The sequence below is a fragment of the Stegodyphus dumicola genome, chromosome 5 (assembly GCF_044657685.1).
Source record: "Stegodyphus dumicola isolate Sdum_Otavi_A_Nest chromosome 5, ASM4465768v1".
NCBI classification, from domain to species: domain Eukaryota; kingdom Metazoa; phylum Arthropoda; class Arachnida; order Araneae; family Eresidae; genus Stegodyphus; species Stegodyphus dumicola.
In genome coordinates, this window is record NC_140772.1 from 63,363,862 (window position 1) to 63,380,760 (window position 16,899).

The 16,899-nt window shown below is 34.4% G+C and overlaps 1 protein-coding gene across 1 annotated transcript in view; it reads left to right on the forward strand.

Moving 5' to 3' along the window:
• LOC118189270 (atrial natriuretic peptide receptor 1-like) overlaps window positions 1-16,899 on the forward strand; it is a 184,839-nt gene that overhangs the window by 159,059 nt on the left and 8,881 nt on the right. The window contains exon 20 of the mRNA XM_085816715.1: window positions 4,325-4,416. Within this exon, the coding sequence (XP_085672841.1) occupies window positions 4,325-4,416 (92 nt within the window). The remainder of the gene's footprint in view (window positions 1-4,324; window positions 4,417-16,899) is intronic.

Below are 16,899 nucleotides of genomic sequence, written 5' to 3' on the forward strand. Positions count from 1 at the left end.
TAAAAGTGTTTTCGAGCTGTCCTGATTAATATTGGTAAATAAAGTGTGTTTCGATACTTCGTCAAGTAGTATTGTCATTATTCACTCCAAATCCTCACGAACCCCGTACGAACGTGAAGGAAGAAAATAACGTAACAACTGGTGTCAGGAAAAAAGAAAAACGCAACAGTATCTATATAGATGTCAGTGTTCGTCAGACAAAATCTCATTCTGAATCCCATGGCAATGAGTTGGCAAAAGAATCCGTCGACAATTATAATGCAGAATAAAATTCCCATTCCTTTACCTAGATCATATTTTTAAAAATATCTTTTGACAGTCTCATTAAAAGAAGATGGCAAGAAGAGTTGAATATTAGTGAACAGAGCAGAGCTACCTTTAATTTTCCACCGACAGATGATCTGAATCGTAAAATTTCGATTCCGCGATTATCAAGATACATAATAGCACATTGTTCCTTCGCAACGTTTTACTAAAGACATGGATTTATCAATATATAAATCAGTGTCTCTGTGGACGTAGAACCTTTATATCATTATAAAATAGAATAGCCTTAATAGAACAATACCATTATAAATTTCCTACAGCTTATGCCATTTCTTTCAAAAGATTCTTTATTAAACAAAGATAGTATCTTTTTCTTAAAATTTGTAAAATTATAAATTCACTTCCTACTTTGAGAAAAAGCGTTTGCCAATCCGCTTAGAAATATGGATATAACAGTCGCTTATTAATCTCTTTTTCTAAAATTTCATTATTTTATTTACAAGCCCACACATAGTAACTTTCTTTTATGAAAGTTTATTATGATATTGATTTTTTTGTATCATGTTCGATTTTATGAATGTTTGATCGAACTTTAAGGACTCTACGAACTGTGGACTTCATGAACTTCCTTTTTAAAGCAACTGCATTTAGTTTTAATTTTTTATTCCTCTTTTATGTGCACGTTTCAAAATTTATACATTTAAATAATATATTGTAATATGAAAATGTAAAATAATGGTTATTAATACTCAAAGGAAATTAAATTAATGATAGATGAGAAACAATACTGTTAATCACTGTTGAGGAACAGGTGTCCCAATTCATTGTCAATTGAACTGAACTGAATTAAAATGGATTCATTGAGTGGTTCATTTTCAGTATGAAATCATAGTGTGAGATGTGTATGGCTGTTAGATGATTCCATATGTTACGATTAATGCTTATGTACTATGACTAATGCAAGATGTATTGTTTTGAATTATTTCAGCCTACTCCACACTAAATTTCATTAAAATCATCCCATCGGTTCTGGAGATATTCAACTAAATGTGAAGATTTTCTTAATTTTTAATACCGCTGCATTTTTACAAAATCTGCTGTTCCAAACGCTATTGCTCATTAAACCTTGTAATACTCTCACTGCAAATTTTACATTTAAGGAGACAGATACTGACATACTTCATAAAATTACATCCGCAAAATCGAATGTAATTTAATTATGTATTTGATTATAAGATATAAATATCCATTTTCCTAAAAGCCTACATTTTCCTACAAAATAAGAGATTCTTGGCTTAATTAATAATACAGCATGTAGTAGTTAAACATAGAGTAAATCTTGTTCCAAACTGAAGAAGAGGATTCTAATAATAATCAGCTTGAATATTACACTGAAAAGCAACTTATTATTCTTTTTACTCACTTAGATTTCTCATCGTCATTAAAGCCAGAAAATTAACCTGTCTGAACTGTTATTACTGTACTAGGCTTTCAGTATACCATAGAATAACTGTCAAATACACTATTTTAATCTTCGAATCTTGAAATATGAATCAGCTAATAAGTTATCACAAAAATATAAAAACTTTCGCATAATTTTGAAATAAACCAACCTAACCAAAATTCTGTTGATGGCGATTTATTTGTGTTCTACGTTTTAGTTCAGGCGCCATTTTAGCGATTGTTATGCATTTCGAAGCAAGAAACGTGAGAAATCGTTTGCGCCTTCTCCGAGATCCGAACAAATCCTATTTTTAGTTGTTAGACGGATGTGTTAACTCCATACCACAAGAGTATGCAAAGGAGAATGAGATAACTTCCTTTAACCTATGAAGGCACCTCTTAATGGGGAAAGATTTCATGGTTCCTTCAAAACAGAATACTTTTATACAGCATTTTCAGTTCTCTTTTAAGGACATTCGCCGATAAGAAAAATTTAATGTGATCATCTCATGGCATCCTTGTACAGCCTGTTAAATTATGCACATTTTACTGCAATTGATTTAAATTTTTTCCTTCGAATTATTCTAATTTAATTAACCGATTTCTCAAAGCAAGTTGAAAATGACATAAAAATTTGCAAATTTTGAAATTAAATATCCCGGTCAATTATTGCCGTACCAGGAATCTAATTTTTTTTCTTTATTTTTTCATAACGAATATAAAATTTTCCCAAATATAATTAATGGAACCGAGAAACCACGTAAGGGGATATACATATAGTAAAATTCTATGGCTAATCGTTTTTGAGTTAAGCGAGATACGTACATACGCATGTACGTACAAACATTATGAAAAAAGTCCGTTTTAAATCCACTTTAAATCATTTTACAATCTGGAAAAACAGGTCTTTATTCTCTCTGTACGTACAGACGTAACGAAAATAAAAGTCATGATTCCGGAACGGTCAAATTGGATACTTCTGCTGAAATATGATACTCGAAATGTTTTTGCTCGAAATACAAGAATACTTTGTACAAGAAAGTAAAAGATAATAAAAGAGCTTATTCCAATAACTGTCTCCTCTTTATTGATGACATTCCTAACATTGCTAAGCATATTTTTGCTTTGTCCACTTTGCTATTTTTTATCAGCTTAACTAATTGATTCCAATTTCTATTTCCTTGAACTGGCATACTGTTCTCAAATCAAATAACCCACTCCTTTTCTCTCTTTCCACCAACAGGATATAACTTAAATAGTTATAATGGGTATAACTTAAATATTGGATGCCATTGGTTCAAAGAGTAGTCCATTCTTTTATAGTTCACTGCGCAAACAATGTCTAAGCTGAAAAAAAGGTGCCTGCTGTTTTTCTTAAAAGCTTCGCTTAGGTTTTAGAAAGTCCTTTTCCTAAACATGTAAATATGAAATCACAGCATAAAACATTGCCTGTCAAAGAAAAATAAATACTATCGATCATGTTAATAAAGAACATCATAGCATATAGATGCTGGTTTTAAAATTCGATGTCAGTAAAACTCAAACTGGAGATTCTCTATAGCAAAGGAGAATAAATATTAAAAGAACGGAACTGGAAATGTAAACATAAATATATCTATACATTCTTAGGAAACTGAGACGTAAGATCTAGATATTGATGAAGTGGGATATGAATTGTTCGTAGTATATCGAAGGAAAAATTTTTTGTTTTAAGATTCTTAATATAAGAAAATGCTCATGTAGCTGCTTTAAAACTTGGGTACCAAAATTTTAAAGCAACTAACAGAAAAGATGAACAATTCCATGTACGTCCGCGCATCAGTTTTATATTGTTCCTCGTAAATCTGCAGATGTCAGTGTTGAAGCATGGGAAGTTTTGAAGCAAAGGCTCCGTTAATTGATTTTTAAAAAATTCAGAAAAAAATACCTACAATTATCATGAAAAAATAGACTCTTTGGTGCATTTCCGGAATAATCTTGCAAAAATGGAATCTTCTGCATCAGCAACAAATTTGCCAAAAGCAGTCGTCGTTTTAAACGCAGTGCAGTGAATTAATATTACATGAAAATAATTTAAACAGGAAATAATTATAAATTGTTTTACAAAATCTGGCTTTAATAAACTTTCTTCAGCATTTACTATTGAAGCTGACAGTGAATCTGAAATAAACAAAAATTTTAATTTTACATTTCAAAGTAAATTGCAAGTTTTGTTGATAGCCTCTGATTTAAGTACATCTTCCCTCAAAGAAGGTCATTTATATCCCAGTGTCCTTAAATGAGAAGTATTATTGTATAAAAAAAAATTTTAGAACATTTTTGCGTTTTGAAACGTATGGTAAAATAAATATAATAAAAACTAATTTCCAAATAACTGTAACAAGTTATTTATTTATTTAAAATTCTTGAGAGAATTTTACAATTTCGTCTTTCTACATCATCACAAATAACTTCAACAATCCGAAACTAGGTATCTATCCCACGACCTTTGGTCTCTCAATGTATTTAAGTGTATAAAGAAATCCAGCAACGCATTAGGAAATTTTAGAAATTAATATCTACATGCACGTGATTCTGCATGAATGTGATGAAAATAATTTATGTTTTCTTACAGCTTTGAAAATCCATGTCAGCAGTAGCACAAAAGAGGTCTTAGATACCTTCAAAACATTTCGACTGGAACTCAGGGGAGAGATTGAAATGAAGGTGAGTAAAAATAAAAGTAAATCCTGACATTTTTTTATATGTATTCCTGAAATAACTGGAATTTTTTCCTGATCTTACCAAATGTCATTTTTTGCCAAATGATTTTCTGACAAAGTATCTATATTCTAATTACATAAAATATAAAATTTTAGTTAGATTTTGCTAAAGAGTACTAACTCAGTTAGATTCTGTTTAATTACATTATCCTGCTATTATTTAGCAAAATGTGTGATCAAGTTTATATATATGGCGTATGTGGAATATCAGTCTTGTAACTTTTATGAAAATTATTATTGATAAATTATATAGCTTAAAATTTTACCCAAGTCTGCAAGTTTTATGGCATAAAATATAGTGTAAAATATCTTCTTTATTTAACTAAAATTAAATCTACAAAACAAACATAATGAATTAACGTATTAAATAAAACAATAATTTAAAGTATCTTAAAATCAAGTAAATGCTCCAAACTATATTATTTAAATCAAATAGAATCAGTTAGACTAAAATCAAGATGAAAACAATATTATTTACAAATTTTCATACATACGTTTGTCTAGAGTGTCTTGAGGCGTGTATTATAAATTTTAAAAGAAATATTCCAGAAACAGCATAATAAAATATATTCAGTGTATTTATATATGGATAAAGAATAAAATGAAATTAAAAAGCTGTCCTTGTAATTAAAAGCAGTTTTTTTCTGATAGATGACGCCACGACCACTCATTTACCTGTTGCCAGTTTCCGATGCATTTAACTTATTTAATCTGCTCTCTGTTGCGAAACATGTTGGAAGCCTGGTTGTCAAAGTGAGCAAAGGGGTAGCAAAGGGGTAGGATTCTGATTGTCTTGGTATTAAAATTATGTGTTTCTAACAAATCAGAACGCAGATCTAAAACGCTAATCCGACGCATGTATATCCATTTCAGTTGATTCTGTTGAAAAATGTTGCACGAATTCCATTTTTCAACTATGACGTGTGATTGCTACTGATAGCGAGCACTTCAAAAATAGTGTGATTTAAATTTTACTGAAAGCCCATAGTATAAGAGTTTAACCCAACTGCAGAGAAGCTAACAAATTGCTGAGATTGATTGTGCATTTGAAACATTATCTTGATTTCCTACTACTTCTTCAGATATGCAACCCATTGAATAAAGTAAGAACAATTTATGATAGAGCGAAAAATATGTGGTGCACGAAAAAGAGATAACATGCTCCTAGCTCAAAACAATTACGGTATGGGATCTGTATATTTCTCGAGCAGTTAGAGAAGAAAAAAAAGAATTTATCTAAAAGTAATAGATTGACGAAGTTATCGTATTTCTCGTCAAGGGAACACAGTACCGTTTTAATATTACTCGTTATTAAAAGTCTTCATGTGGATAACATTATGTAAAGAATTTCTCTTTTTGCTGTTATGTTATACCGCATTACTGTTATCTGATTATCATACGATAAGCGTCAATTTAGGAATGGTATACTTCAGAAAGATTCATTACAACTATGATACTTTTTAGGACAGAAAGGAAAAATCAAAAAATTGAAAAAATGACTTAAGGGAGTGTTGATTTTACATATACACGGTGTTCGGGATAAATTTGACAGTTTCGTAAGGAAAAAGAAATCCGCTTGTATGAGTAGTAGCGAAGGTCTTCATTGAGTGCAAGCTTCATAGTAGAGGCTGCAACATTCATTTCACGTGACAAAGCCCGAATTCTAATGCCAGGGTTCTTCAACACCTGTTCCTGCAGATTTGCGAGGAATTCTGCTGTACGAACGCAATCAGATCGTCTGCTAGGGATCTTTCTTCGTGCTACATCCTCGTACTCACTATTGCAAATCTCTAGTTCATGCCTGTGTTTACATTGCAAGTCTCTAGTTTTACTGTGTTCAGGGAGCATTGGGCAGCAGTCATAATATCCTTATTTTGATGGCGGCACGAATCATCATGATGCAAGTTATTCTCTTCCATGATTCAGGTGGGTTCTAGTCATCCATTCTTTCTGACATTTTGTATATGAATGAAGAAGGGTCCAAACTTTTAAATGACGAGTAGTGTGTGTCAATACCTCCAACCTACGGGAAAATATAATCTGTTATAAATATGTCAAATTTATCCCGAACACCCTGTATATGCAAAATTATGACATCTATATTAATGGTTATCAACACGTGGTCTGTGAGTCATTGATAGTATGTGAGAACATAAAAAATAATCCGTGAAACCTCTAATATAAACCTGCAGTAAAATTTACCATTTAATAACAAAACGCTTGTCCCTCCGAACGAAAATTATAATAGGTGGTAGCATTCATCTCGGTAATTTTGTCATCACTTTGGTGCTACTGTTCGAAATGTAAAATCACTGGAACCTAGCAATCTGAACAGCATTTAATATTCATGTTGATTTATTATCGAATTTATCTGATCGACCTCTAGACCTCCTTCTTCGCAGGTGAATTTAAAAATTTAAAGAAAATTAAGTATATCTGTACACAAGCGAGGCAAATTTTGCATTGTCTTAAAAACGTATTTACTGTCACCTCATTTAAGATTTCAAGATTGTGAAATAAAGAAAAAAAAAAAAGAAAGAAACTTCATACAACTGGCGGAGCATTAAAAAAAAGACTTGTTTGATGAAATATTAAGAGAACACGCCAAAACGAAAGATGTGAAAGTGGTGGTGGTGGTAAATATTATGACGCACATCCTTAACAGATTAGCGCCACATGTATGACAATTAAAACAGGCTACAGTTCAATCCACACATTAATTCTATGCAATCACATGTTTAAAAAGAAAGCAGACTGATAAAACAAAAAGATACTATAAAAATGATGAAAGTTAAGATGAAGTAACCTATACATTGGGTAATGATATAAAATGTGAAGCATGTGTAAAATTATAAAATATGAGATACAATAAAATGTATAGCACTAAAATACACCGACGCATCAAAAGAAAATCAATTTAAATAACAAAAACCACTCTCCTTGAGGTACTGAAATAAATTAGCATTGGCCTCAGTTCCGATTATACGGTCAAGAGGCAAGTCAGAGTTATTAAAATACTTCAGTCTAAGTGAGTTAAAATAGGGACTTCAATTAAAATATGACATACTGTAAGTACACTATCACAGTGGGAACACACAAGTTCACTCTTGGCCTTCAAAAGGTAACTAAGTATGTGTGACACGAGAGCGACCAATACGAAGACGGGTTAAAATTAGTTTCCTCCCTTCGGTTTCCTATTCGAGTCCCAGTATCCAGTTTTTAAGCTTATTGTACACGTGAGCATCCATCCTACAATAGCTGCCACTTCTCTAGGACCTTTCCCTTGATAACCTTTTTAATATCCGTCAGAAGAACATGCTGGCTGCACAGATCAACAGCTGATTTAGCTGTGATATCTGCGAGCTTATTTCCTTTGATCCTAACATGACCGGGAACCCAGCAGTACAGAATTTGTTATCCACGCATCTGTAAGCTTAGATTTAATTTTAGAACTTCAACAACTACAGGACTGCGAGTGTTGGAAACAGTTTCTAAAGCTCTCAATGCACTCTACGAGTTTCAATGCACTATATGATAAATTATGAAATTTTTTGGCACAGCTTTAATAGGTAAAAAGGCGCATAATATATAGCGGTCAGCTCAGATGTCAAGACTGAGAAAACGTCTGCCCTCCATATGGTCACCAACATGGCAAGCTGTTGCACCTGCAGTGCTTCAGCTTCTTCAGCAGACGTCTCATGTTGCATCCACGACTGTCCGCTCACTGCTCCCATCAGAGCCTCCCTTCCTCAGCTCCGGGAATCACATAGCCTTAAAGACCTTCTTCAGGTTTACTACGGACAGCGGGGCGTCAGAACCATCATAGAGTATGTCTATTCTAAGAGAAACATAATCATAGCAGATAACCAGGTCTAGGCACCTGACGAAATGTAAAGTCAGCAAGCCCCCATTCATGTACATATGTAAATATCACTAAACTAACTAATCCTTTTTGCTAATTTTATACTAACATACCCAAAAGATTGTAAGTTGGAGCACTCAACAAAAGTAATACACTAATGTTAAATCTGTTTATCAATAATAAGGTTGAAAAGATAAACAACCAAAAGAGGTTGCTGGTGCAACGATCAGGATAATATGACTGACCTGTAATGCCCATTGAGAGGTGAAGCAAGCGGAATAATAATAAATAAATAAAATATTCATGTCTGTGCTTAAAGAAAAGTTTTTTATCTACGATCTCGCAAGTGTTCCGCTTATTGTGATGGCGGAAAACATCAAGAAGTTTGATATCTGCATATTCCTATGGTAGGATTTCAAAATGTTGTACGGCTTGAGTGAGCATATCAGCCATGGAATGCTCTTTGATAAAAAAAAAATCGAGCTTTTAATGAAAAAGAAGGAGCATAAGATGGTCTTGCTACAAGTAAAAGGTCATGCATGTCATCAAGCAAGCATAATTTACTAGGATGGACAAGTTGAAACATATTAAAATATTGTAGAAGTGACAACTGCTCACGCTATAAATGGGGGCTGGTTCATAAGAATCAACATAAAGGTTCTGGACGGGAGACGTTCTGAGTACCCCAGAACATATCCGCAGTGCCAGATGATGAACTGGGTATAGTTTAAGAAAACTGTAGGTCGTGTAAATCCATAAACAACTGAACCATAATCTAGTTTAGAGTGCACATGTGCACTGTAAACGCGAAGTAAAGTACAGAGCTCTGCGCCCCAGGAGGTGTTCGCCAAGACTTTAAAAGATTTAATATTTTGGTACACTTCTTCCTCAGATGTAACACATGAAGGAGGTAGGTCAGTTTTCGGTCGAACATCACTCTCAAAGATTTTACTTCAGGTTCAACTGGAATCACTGATCTATGAAGATGTAACTCAGGCTCAGAATGGAGACCTCGCTTCCTACAGAAGTGCATACAAAAAGTCTTGTGTTTCGAAAACAAAAATCCTTGTTTCTCTGGCCAGTCCTGAATCCAGTCCTTATAAGGCTGTTCAGAGTAGTCTTCAGGTGCCTCTTTACATGTCTAATATCTGCCCCATGACAGGTTATCCGCAGGTCATCAACATATAGCGATTCTAAAACCGTAAGAGGAAGTTGCTTTAAGACAGCAAAATAACGCAATACAAAGTAACGCTGAGCAGACAGCCTTGAGGCACACACTCTTCATGTAAAAAGACGTCTGATAAGAGAGTACCAATCCTGACTTGAAAAGTCCTTGCCCTCAAAAAAATTTTTTTATGAAAATAGGCATGTGTGGCAAGCTGTATATATGGTATACTTCGTGATTTTCACTGTCGTAAAAATCACGAAGTATACCATATTTCCATGCCTTATCGTAAACTTTCTCAATGTCAAAAAAGACAGAGACAAGATGTTTCCTTCTCATAAAGGCTTTAAGAATGGATGTTTCCAAAAGGAGCATGTTATTCATGGTCGTTCTTCCTTTTCTAACACAGCTTTGACAAGGCGATATGATATGATTCTTTTCTAAGAAACAGATTAGGCGACTATTTACCAGTTTTCAAACACCTTGCACATACAACTCGTAAGTACATTGGGCCGATAGTTGGAGGAATCCTTCGAGTCCTTTCCTAGCTTAAGTATAGGAATAACAACAGCTCTTTTACATGCATTCGGGAAAATATGTTCATTCCACACTCGGTTATAAAGAGTGAGAAGGGCAGTCAATGACTTAAAGGACAGATGGCTTCAGCATTTCGTAGCTAACACCATATAGACACAGACTAGACATATGTGTCTGCGATAAAACTCTTTTCAGCTCGTTATGTCACAGGTTTGCACCATTGGCAACAAAACAAACGCAATGGATTGCAACCTTCAGCAGAACATATTGTTGCGTACGTACGGGTTCGTTATGAAATGAATGCACAAGTCCAATGAAAAATGAACGAAAATTTATTATTATCACAACAAAAATGCTTAAATTTTCTCAAATTATCATGCAGTATTATAATATCTCACAGTAGTTATCTTTTAACTACTCAAATATCCAACAGAACGTAATTCAAAACAGCTAAAGAACGCTAATCCGCGAATTCGCTACAATCAACAAGAGCAGTTTTCTAAATAACAACAAACTAAGCAACTACTACGAACTGAGATGTTTTCCTCCTTTTATAAGATTTTAAATTCACGCGCTAGAATTTTCCAATACTTTCTCGAAATCAAAAAGAGATATTTATTTATTTAATGCACGCGCTCTTGTATTTTTAATTGTCCAGCTTAGCTTTCTTCTTTTAATATTCGTCACGCGCTGCACTGCGCGGGAAATAAAACCAATTAATTTATAATTGAACTAACATTAGCTTTTTAAATACCAAATTCGTAACACTGCCCCCTTCCCAAGGACTGCACGTCCCGGGCAGTACAATCCCTGAACAGGAATCTAAACTTACAACTGTGGCGTAAATGCATTAATAAGTATTACATTACAATAATAAACAACATGAACAATAAATGCAATAAATAAAACAAATCAAATGCTATCAAATACAAATCAGATACTAAATGCAAATCAAATCAAATACACATTTAAAAACAAAAAGGACCATAGTCTCACACTATTTACAATTATTTACATTATGTACTATGGCCATAGTAATGAGCTAACCTGTCGTAATGAACGACTTTAGGTTTAGAGTTCGAAGACTTACGAATCCGAACCATAACGTCATTTAGTCTGTTCAGCACTGTATACGGATCATCCGAAGGTGAGTGTAATTTAGGACTCAGTCCTTTTCGTTGAATCGGGTTCCACAACCACACCTTGTTTCCTTTGTTGGATCTATGTCTAGTAGCTCGCATGTCGTATCTGGTCTTCACTTTCTCCGTCGCCAAGTTGACTCGCTTTCGTGCAGAACGGTGCATCCCCTCAAACCGAGCCTGGACATCTTGGATGTGTTCCTCAGGCTATGAAGGCGCATCCGTAGGGCGACCAAACAGGCGGTCACAAGGCAGACGAAGGTCTCGACCGAAGAGCTTCTGAGATGGAGAATAGCTGGTAGTCTTGCGTTTCTTTTCGACTCTAGCATGATTTCGGCGGCTTCCCGAGCTGGGTCTTTCGGACAAGGCGTCGGCATTTCCAAGTGAGGATCTCTTCTGAGGATAGATAGTCATGTCATCAGATGCTGAAAGCAGTTTGTTGTTTTTGAAGTCTAAGAAAAAATTGTATTTCCTTAAAAAGTCCAATCCGAGTATGCATGGATCTGTGATATCTGCCACATAAGCCGTGTGATAGTAGGCCGCACTTCCAAACGTGATGTTTACGTTTAACTTCTCAGTTATGTCGATATTATCACCAGACGCAGTCTGAAGGGTAACACAGGATGGCGTCCAAATAAGTTTATCTTTAAACTGTTCAGCTAAATCTTTCCTAATGATGGTAACATTAGCTCCTGTGTCAATGATCATATCGCAAGGAACTCCATCGATATTCCCATTAATGGACATTCCGTTACTGTTGCCACTCACTGTATAAATTTTAAGCGCTTTAAAACAAGGTTTTTCATTATCTGGCAACCTCCGTTCCTCGATATGGTCACTAATTTGTTTACTGCGTCGTTGCTGGGAAATGGTCTTATTTTCCGTACCTCGGGATGTTCTGCAATTTCTTCGTATGTGGCCTTCAACTCCGTAGTTCCAGCATTTTAGAATTAGTTTCTTTTCACTTCTGTTCCGTCTCAAGCCACTGACTTGTCTGGTAAAATCATCTGCTTTATATTCCGTACCCTGGGGTGTTCTGCAATTCCGTCTTAGGTGACCTTCACTACCACATCTCCAACACCTTAGAGCCACTTTCTTCTCGCTCCTACTCCGTATCAAAGCGTCGCCTTGTCTGGCTAAATTATCTAAACGAACCATCAGTTGATTCACTGGCTCATGGACTCGCACAACTCTAACTGGGTAGCGATCTCTACTAGTTGCTTGCTGGGCTGCCTCGAACTTCATGGCGTACAACAGAGTGCTTTTTATGTCCTTTACATCTGCCATTCGAAGAGCTTTCTGTATTTCAGGATCCCGGATGCCGTCGATGAAATATTGCAGCGACAGGATTTCTCTTGTTTCTGTCGGGCACTCCGAAAAGGCGAGGTGGGACAGCCTTTCAACATCCGTGGCGAGTTCCTGGAGTGATTCGGTGGGCTTCTGTTGAAGAGATTTTAATTGAAGCCTGCTGTAGTCTTTTAAACACTTCTCCCCAAAGCGCAACTCCAAGGCGCCGGACAGAGCTTCGAAATCTAACCTTTCGTTTTCGGGAAGAGTCTGAAGGATATCCGCTGCGTCGGCTCTTAAAGAAGCGGCGAGATGACAGGCCTTAGCTTGGGAATCCCATCCATTCGCATCCGCCACGATAGAAAATTGTGTCTTATACACCTGCCAGGAGGTCTTCCCATCATATGTGGATAGCTTCAGAGGTGGACGAGCAGGCATCAGCAAGAATTTAAAACCATCACTATTGTTCCCTGCCGTCGCTACGAATTTCTTTAAAATATCCACTTCTTTGGCTACTGCAGAAACCCTATCATCAATTTGTTGTTCGATTTGGTGTTGGACGGCACAAACTCTTCCTTCAGTTCGTTCCTCCACAGCAGAAACTCTCCCTTCTATATGTTCTTTTATAGCAGAAACTTTTTCTTCTATTTCTTCTTTCACCGAAGAAACTCTTTCTTCAATTTGATCTTTTACGGAAGAAACTTTTTCTTCAATTTGTCCAACTTTATTTTCAACTGTGTCAATTCTGCCTTCTATAGCTTCAAATTTATTTTCTATTATGCAGGTAATTTCTCTTTTCAATTCTTCTTGACCAGCTTGAACGGCTTTCATTTCGTCCTTAACGGATTCCTCGCCCAATTTCATTTCTTCCTTAACGGAGTTGACGGCCCCTTCCATCTTTTCTCGGAAAGCAGCAAATGCAGTCATCATTTGCCTGAATTGTTCTTCCATCGCTCTTGTAATTGGCATTCAAAATCCCACTTCTGACACCAAAAATTGTTGCGTGCGTACGGGTTCGTTATGAAATGAATGCACAAGTCCAATGAAAAATGAACAAATATTTATTATTATCACAACAAAAATGCTTAAATTTTCTCAAATTATCATGCAGTATTATAATATCTCACAGTAGTTATCTTTTAACTATTCAAATATCCAATAGAACGTAATTCAAAACAGCTAAAGAACGCTAATCCGCGAATTCGCTACAATCAACAAGAGCAGTTTTCTAAATAACAACAAACTGAGCAACTACTACGAACTGAGATGTTTTCCTCCTTTTATAAGATTTTAAATTCACGCGCTAGAATTTTCGAGTACTTTCTCGAAATCAAAAAGAGATATTTATTTATTTAATGCACGCGCTCTTTTATTTTTAATTTTCCAGCTTAGCTTTCTTCTTTTAATATTCGTCACGCGCTGCACTGCGCGGGAAATAAAACCAATTAATTTATAATTGAACTAACATTAGCTTTTTAAATACCAAATTCGTAACAATATTGTTACGGATTTGGTATTTAAGTAGCTAATGTTAGTTAAATTATAAATTAAATTGTCTTATTCCCCGTGCAGTGCAGCGCGTGACGAATATTAAAGGAAAGCTAAGCCGGAAAGTTAGAAATACAAGAGCACATGCATTTAACATTTAATAAATAAATATCTCTTTTTGCTTTCGAGAAAATTTCAGAAATTTCTTGAGCGCGATTTGAAATCTTATAAAGGAGGAAAACCTCTCAATTCAGTTGTTGCACTTAGTTGTGCCATTTGTCTTCATTTAGATCGCGATATTAGTTTAATTATTCCAATCTGGATAACCTGTTTCAAAACTTGATAATTATTAATATTTCTCATTGTACGCGTAAGCTGGTGACCACCCACGTGACAGGCTCCTGCCAATCATCTCCCTCCACTCCACCTACATTTCACAAAATTTGACAAGTTTCGCCTAGTTGGCGCGGCGTAAATCGCCTTAATTAAAAAACTTAAGTACCAACGCCTTAGGGCAATTTACCAACAGAGACGGTTAAAGTAGCGGTTGGCTACTAATTGCCGCCTAGCCATTGACTCGATTTCGATTTCAATTCAGTTGTTAACATCTGCAATCCTGACTTAGGTCTCACTCATGCATTCTCCTACTTTCAGCGCTCTATAGCAACTAACTCAGACAGACGGAACAAAACTTGCAAATCCTGCAAGTTAATCAGCGGCGCATCCATCGGAACTTGGAAATTCAGTTGTTATTAAATAGTTTGCTATTGTTTTAAGTGTTTGCTTAGAAAACTGCTCTTGTTGACTGTAGCGAATTCGTGAATTAGCTTTCTTTAGCTGTTCTGATTTAAGTTCTCTTGAACGTTTGAGTAGTTAAAAGATAACTACTGCGAGATATTGTAAGGTACTATTTTGGTAGACGGTTGCACGGATTTTGGCGATTTTTCTTTTGGCGAGTAATGCAACTTATGGTAAACCCATTGCTGGATAAATTATTTATGGTAACCGATACTTTGTTGTCATTTTATTAAAAAAATAATGCGTTTTATCATGCATAAATTCAGTGTTGTAAATATTATTTATGGCTTATAATTATTAAAAATCAATTTAATTTTGAATTTTTACTTGAAAAAAAAATATATTGTTTATAATATTTTATATAATTTTATGTTGTGGATGATGTAATCAATGACGTCACCTTACTTAAAAAGTAATTGGTTTTATTAATATATATAAATTTAATGTTTTAAACATTATTTATGGCTGTTAAATATTAAAACACAATTTAATTTTGCATTTGTTTTAAAAATGATTTTATTGTGAATGATTATTTAAATAATTTTAATTCTATGCGTGATGTAATCAGCTCCTTGATTGGTTACTGAATATTTGTGCATTACCGCGCCATTTTAAAATTTTATTATTCATCTCTTCGAATTCCTCAGATTTCAAATGGAATGGATATCTCTGTTTCGAATATAAATATTGTTATTGGTAATTACCAAGAATTATTGGTATCGGAATAAAAAAATTGCCGTTTGAGGCCTTATTTTGGCCAACCTGTCTTTCCTAATCAAAGATTTATTTATAAATTGTTAATAGCGTCAGAGGAAATTTATTTTAAATTTTTGGAGGAAACCTCGCTAATTGCTTCTTCAATGAAGTGCGAGCAATGTGGATGACAGATGAAGATGGTTAAAAGAGCGGATTCAATTATGATTCAGATTTTTTTTTGTGGTACTTATCAATAAATAACAGGTTAAATGACTAAAAAAATGTAAGTACATATTTTCCTTTTATTTTATGATTGTATACTTCAATTTTTGTTAAAAAAAATTAATACTCTATTTTCAAAAATTGCTGAGATAATTATTGTCACATATGTTTTAATGTTAATTATATTCTATATAACGTATTTTAAAGTATTTGAATTTAATAATATTCTAATTCTTTTAAATGTTGGTATGATGGTTTTTAATTCGATATTCAATTTCAGTAATATTTTAATCTAATTAAACCTTGGCACAATGTTTTTACAGCGGTGTTTTTATTCTCCTTTTTGCTATATGAAAGTAACAATAACCTTACTTTAGTATTTTATACTCATAGTAAATTGTATTTATTTACACTTTCCTGCAATCTTAGAAAACGACATTTTCAACAAAAAATTAATGCATTACTTTTAACGATATATATTTTTTTTAAGTTTCGAATGCTTTACTATGCGTAAAAACAGCGTTTTTCAAGATGGCTAACGATTGTAAAAATCGGCCAACGTAAATCGCCAAAAATCCGTGCAACCGTCTACCAAAGTAGCACCTATTGTAATACTGCACGAATATCTGAGGAAATTTAAGCATTTTTGTTGTGATAATAATAAATTTTGTTCACTTTTCATCGGACTTGTGCATTCATTTCATAACGAATCCGTACGCAAGCAACAATATGTAGAGCGAAACATAACTGTCCTAATAACAAATTATAAACGATCAGCTTCTGGTATGGAAGCAGTTTGTATTCATCGCATTTTTTAGTAATCTATTAAATTATGAAATCTGAAGTACACGAAGAATTATGGGGATGAGGATTCTAAGGGATTTTTAACTGTGGAAGATATATCCCAAGTAGCACATGACGTAGCAAAGACGTTGCAAACTGGTCCGAGAGGTTACAAAGTGGTCGAGGTAAATTTTACGACGTCTTTACAACGTAGCGAAGATGAAAAACATTTGCCGTTGCATTTTGGCAATTTGTCTACGTCGCTGAAACGTCATGATATGACTGCTTTTACACGTGGTTGTTTTAGCATCTTTTTGCGCTTTGCAAACATACATAACGCAGCATTTGCAGCTGAGGATGATGGTTAGGTAAAACTATCGAAACTAGTCCTGTGAAATTTTAAAATATAACGCTGATTTTTGTTGTTTGACTTCTAAATTAATCTTTTTC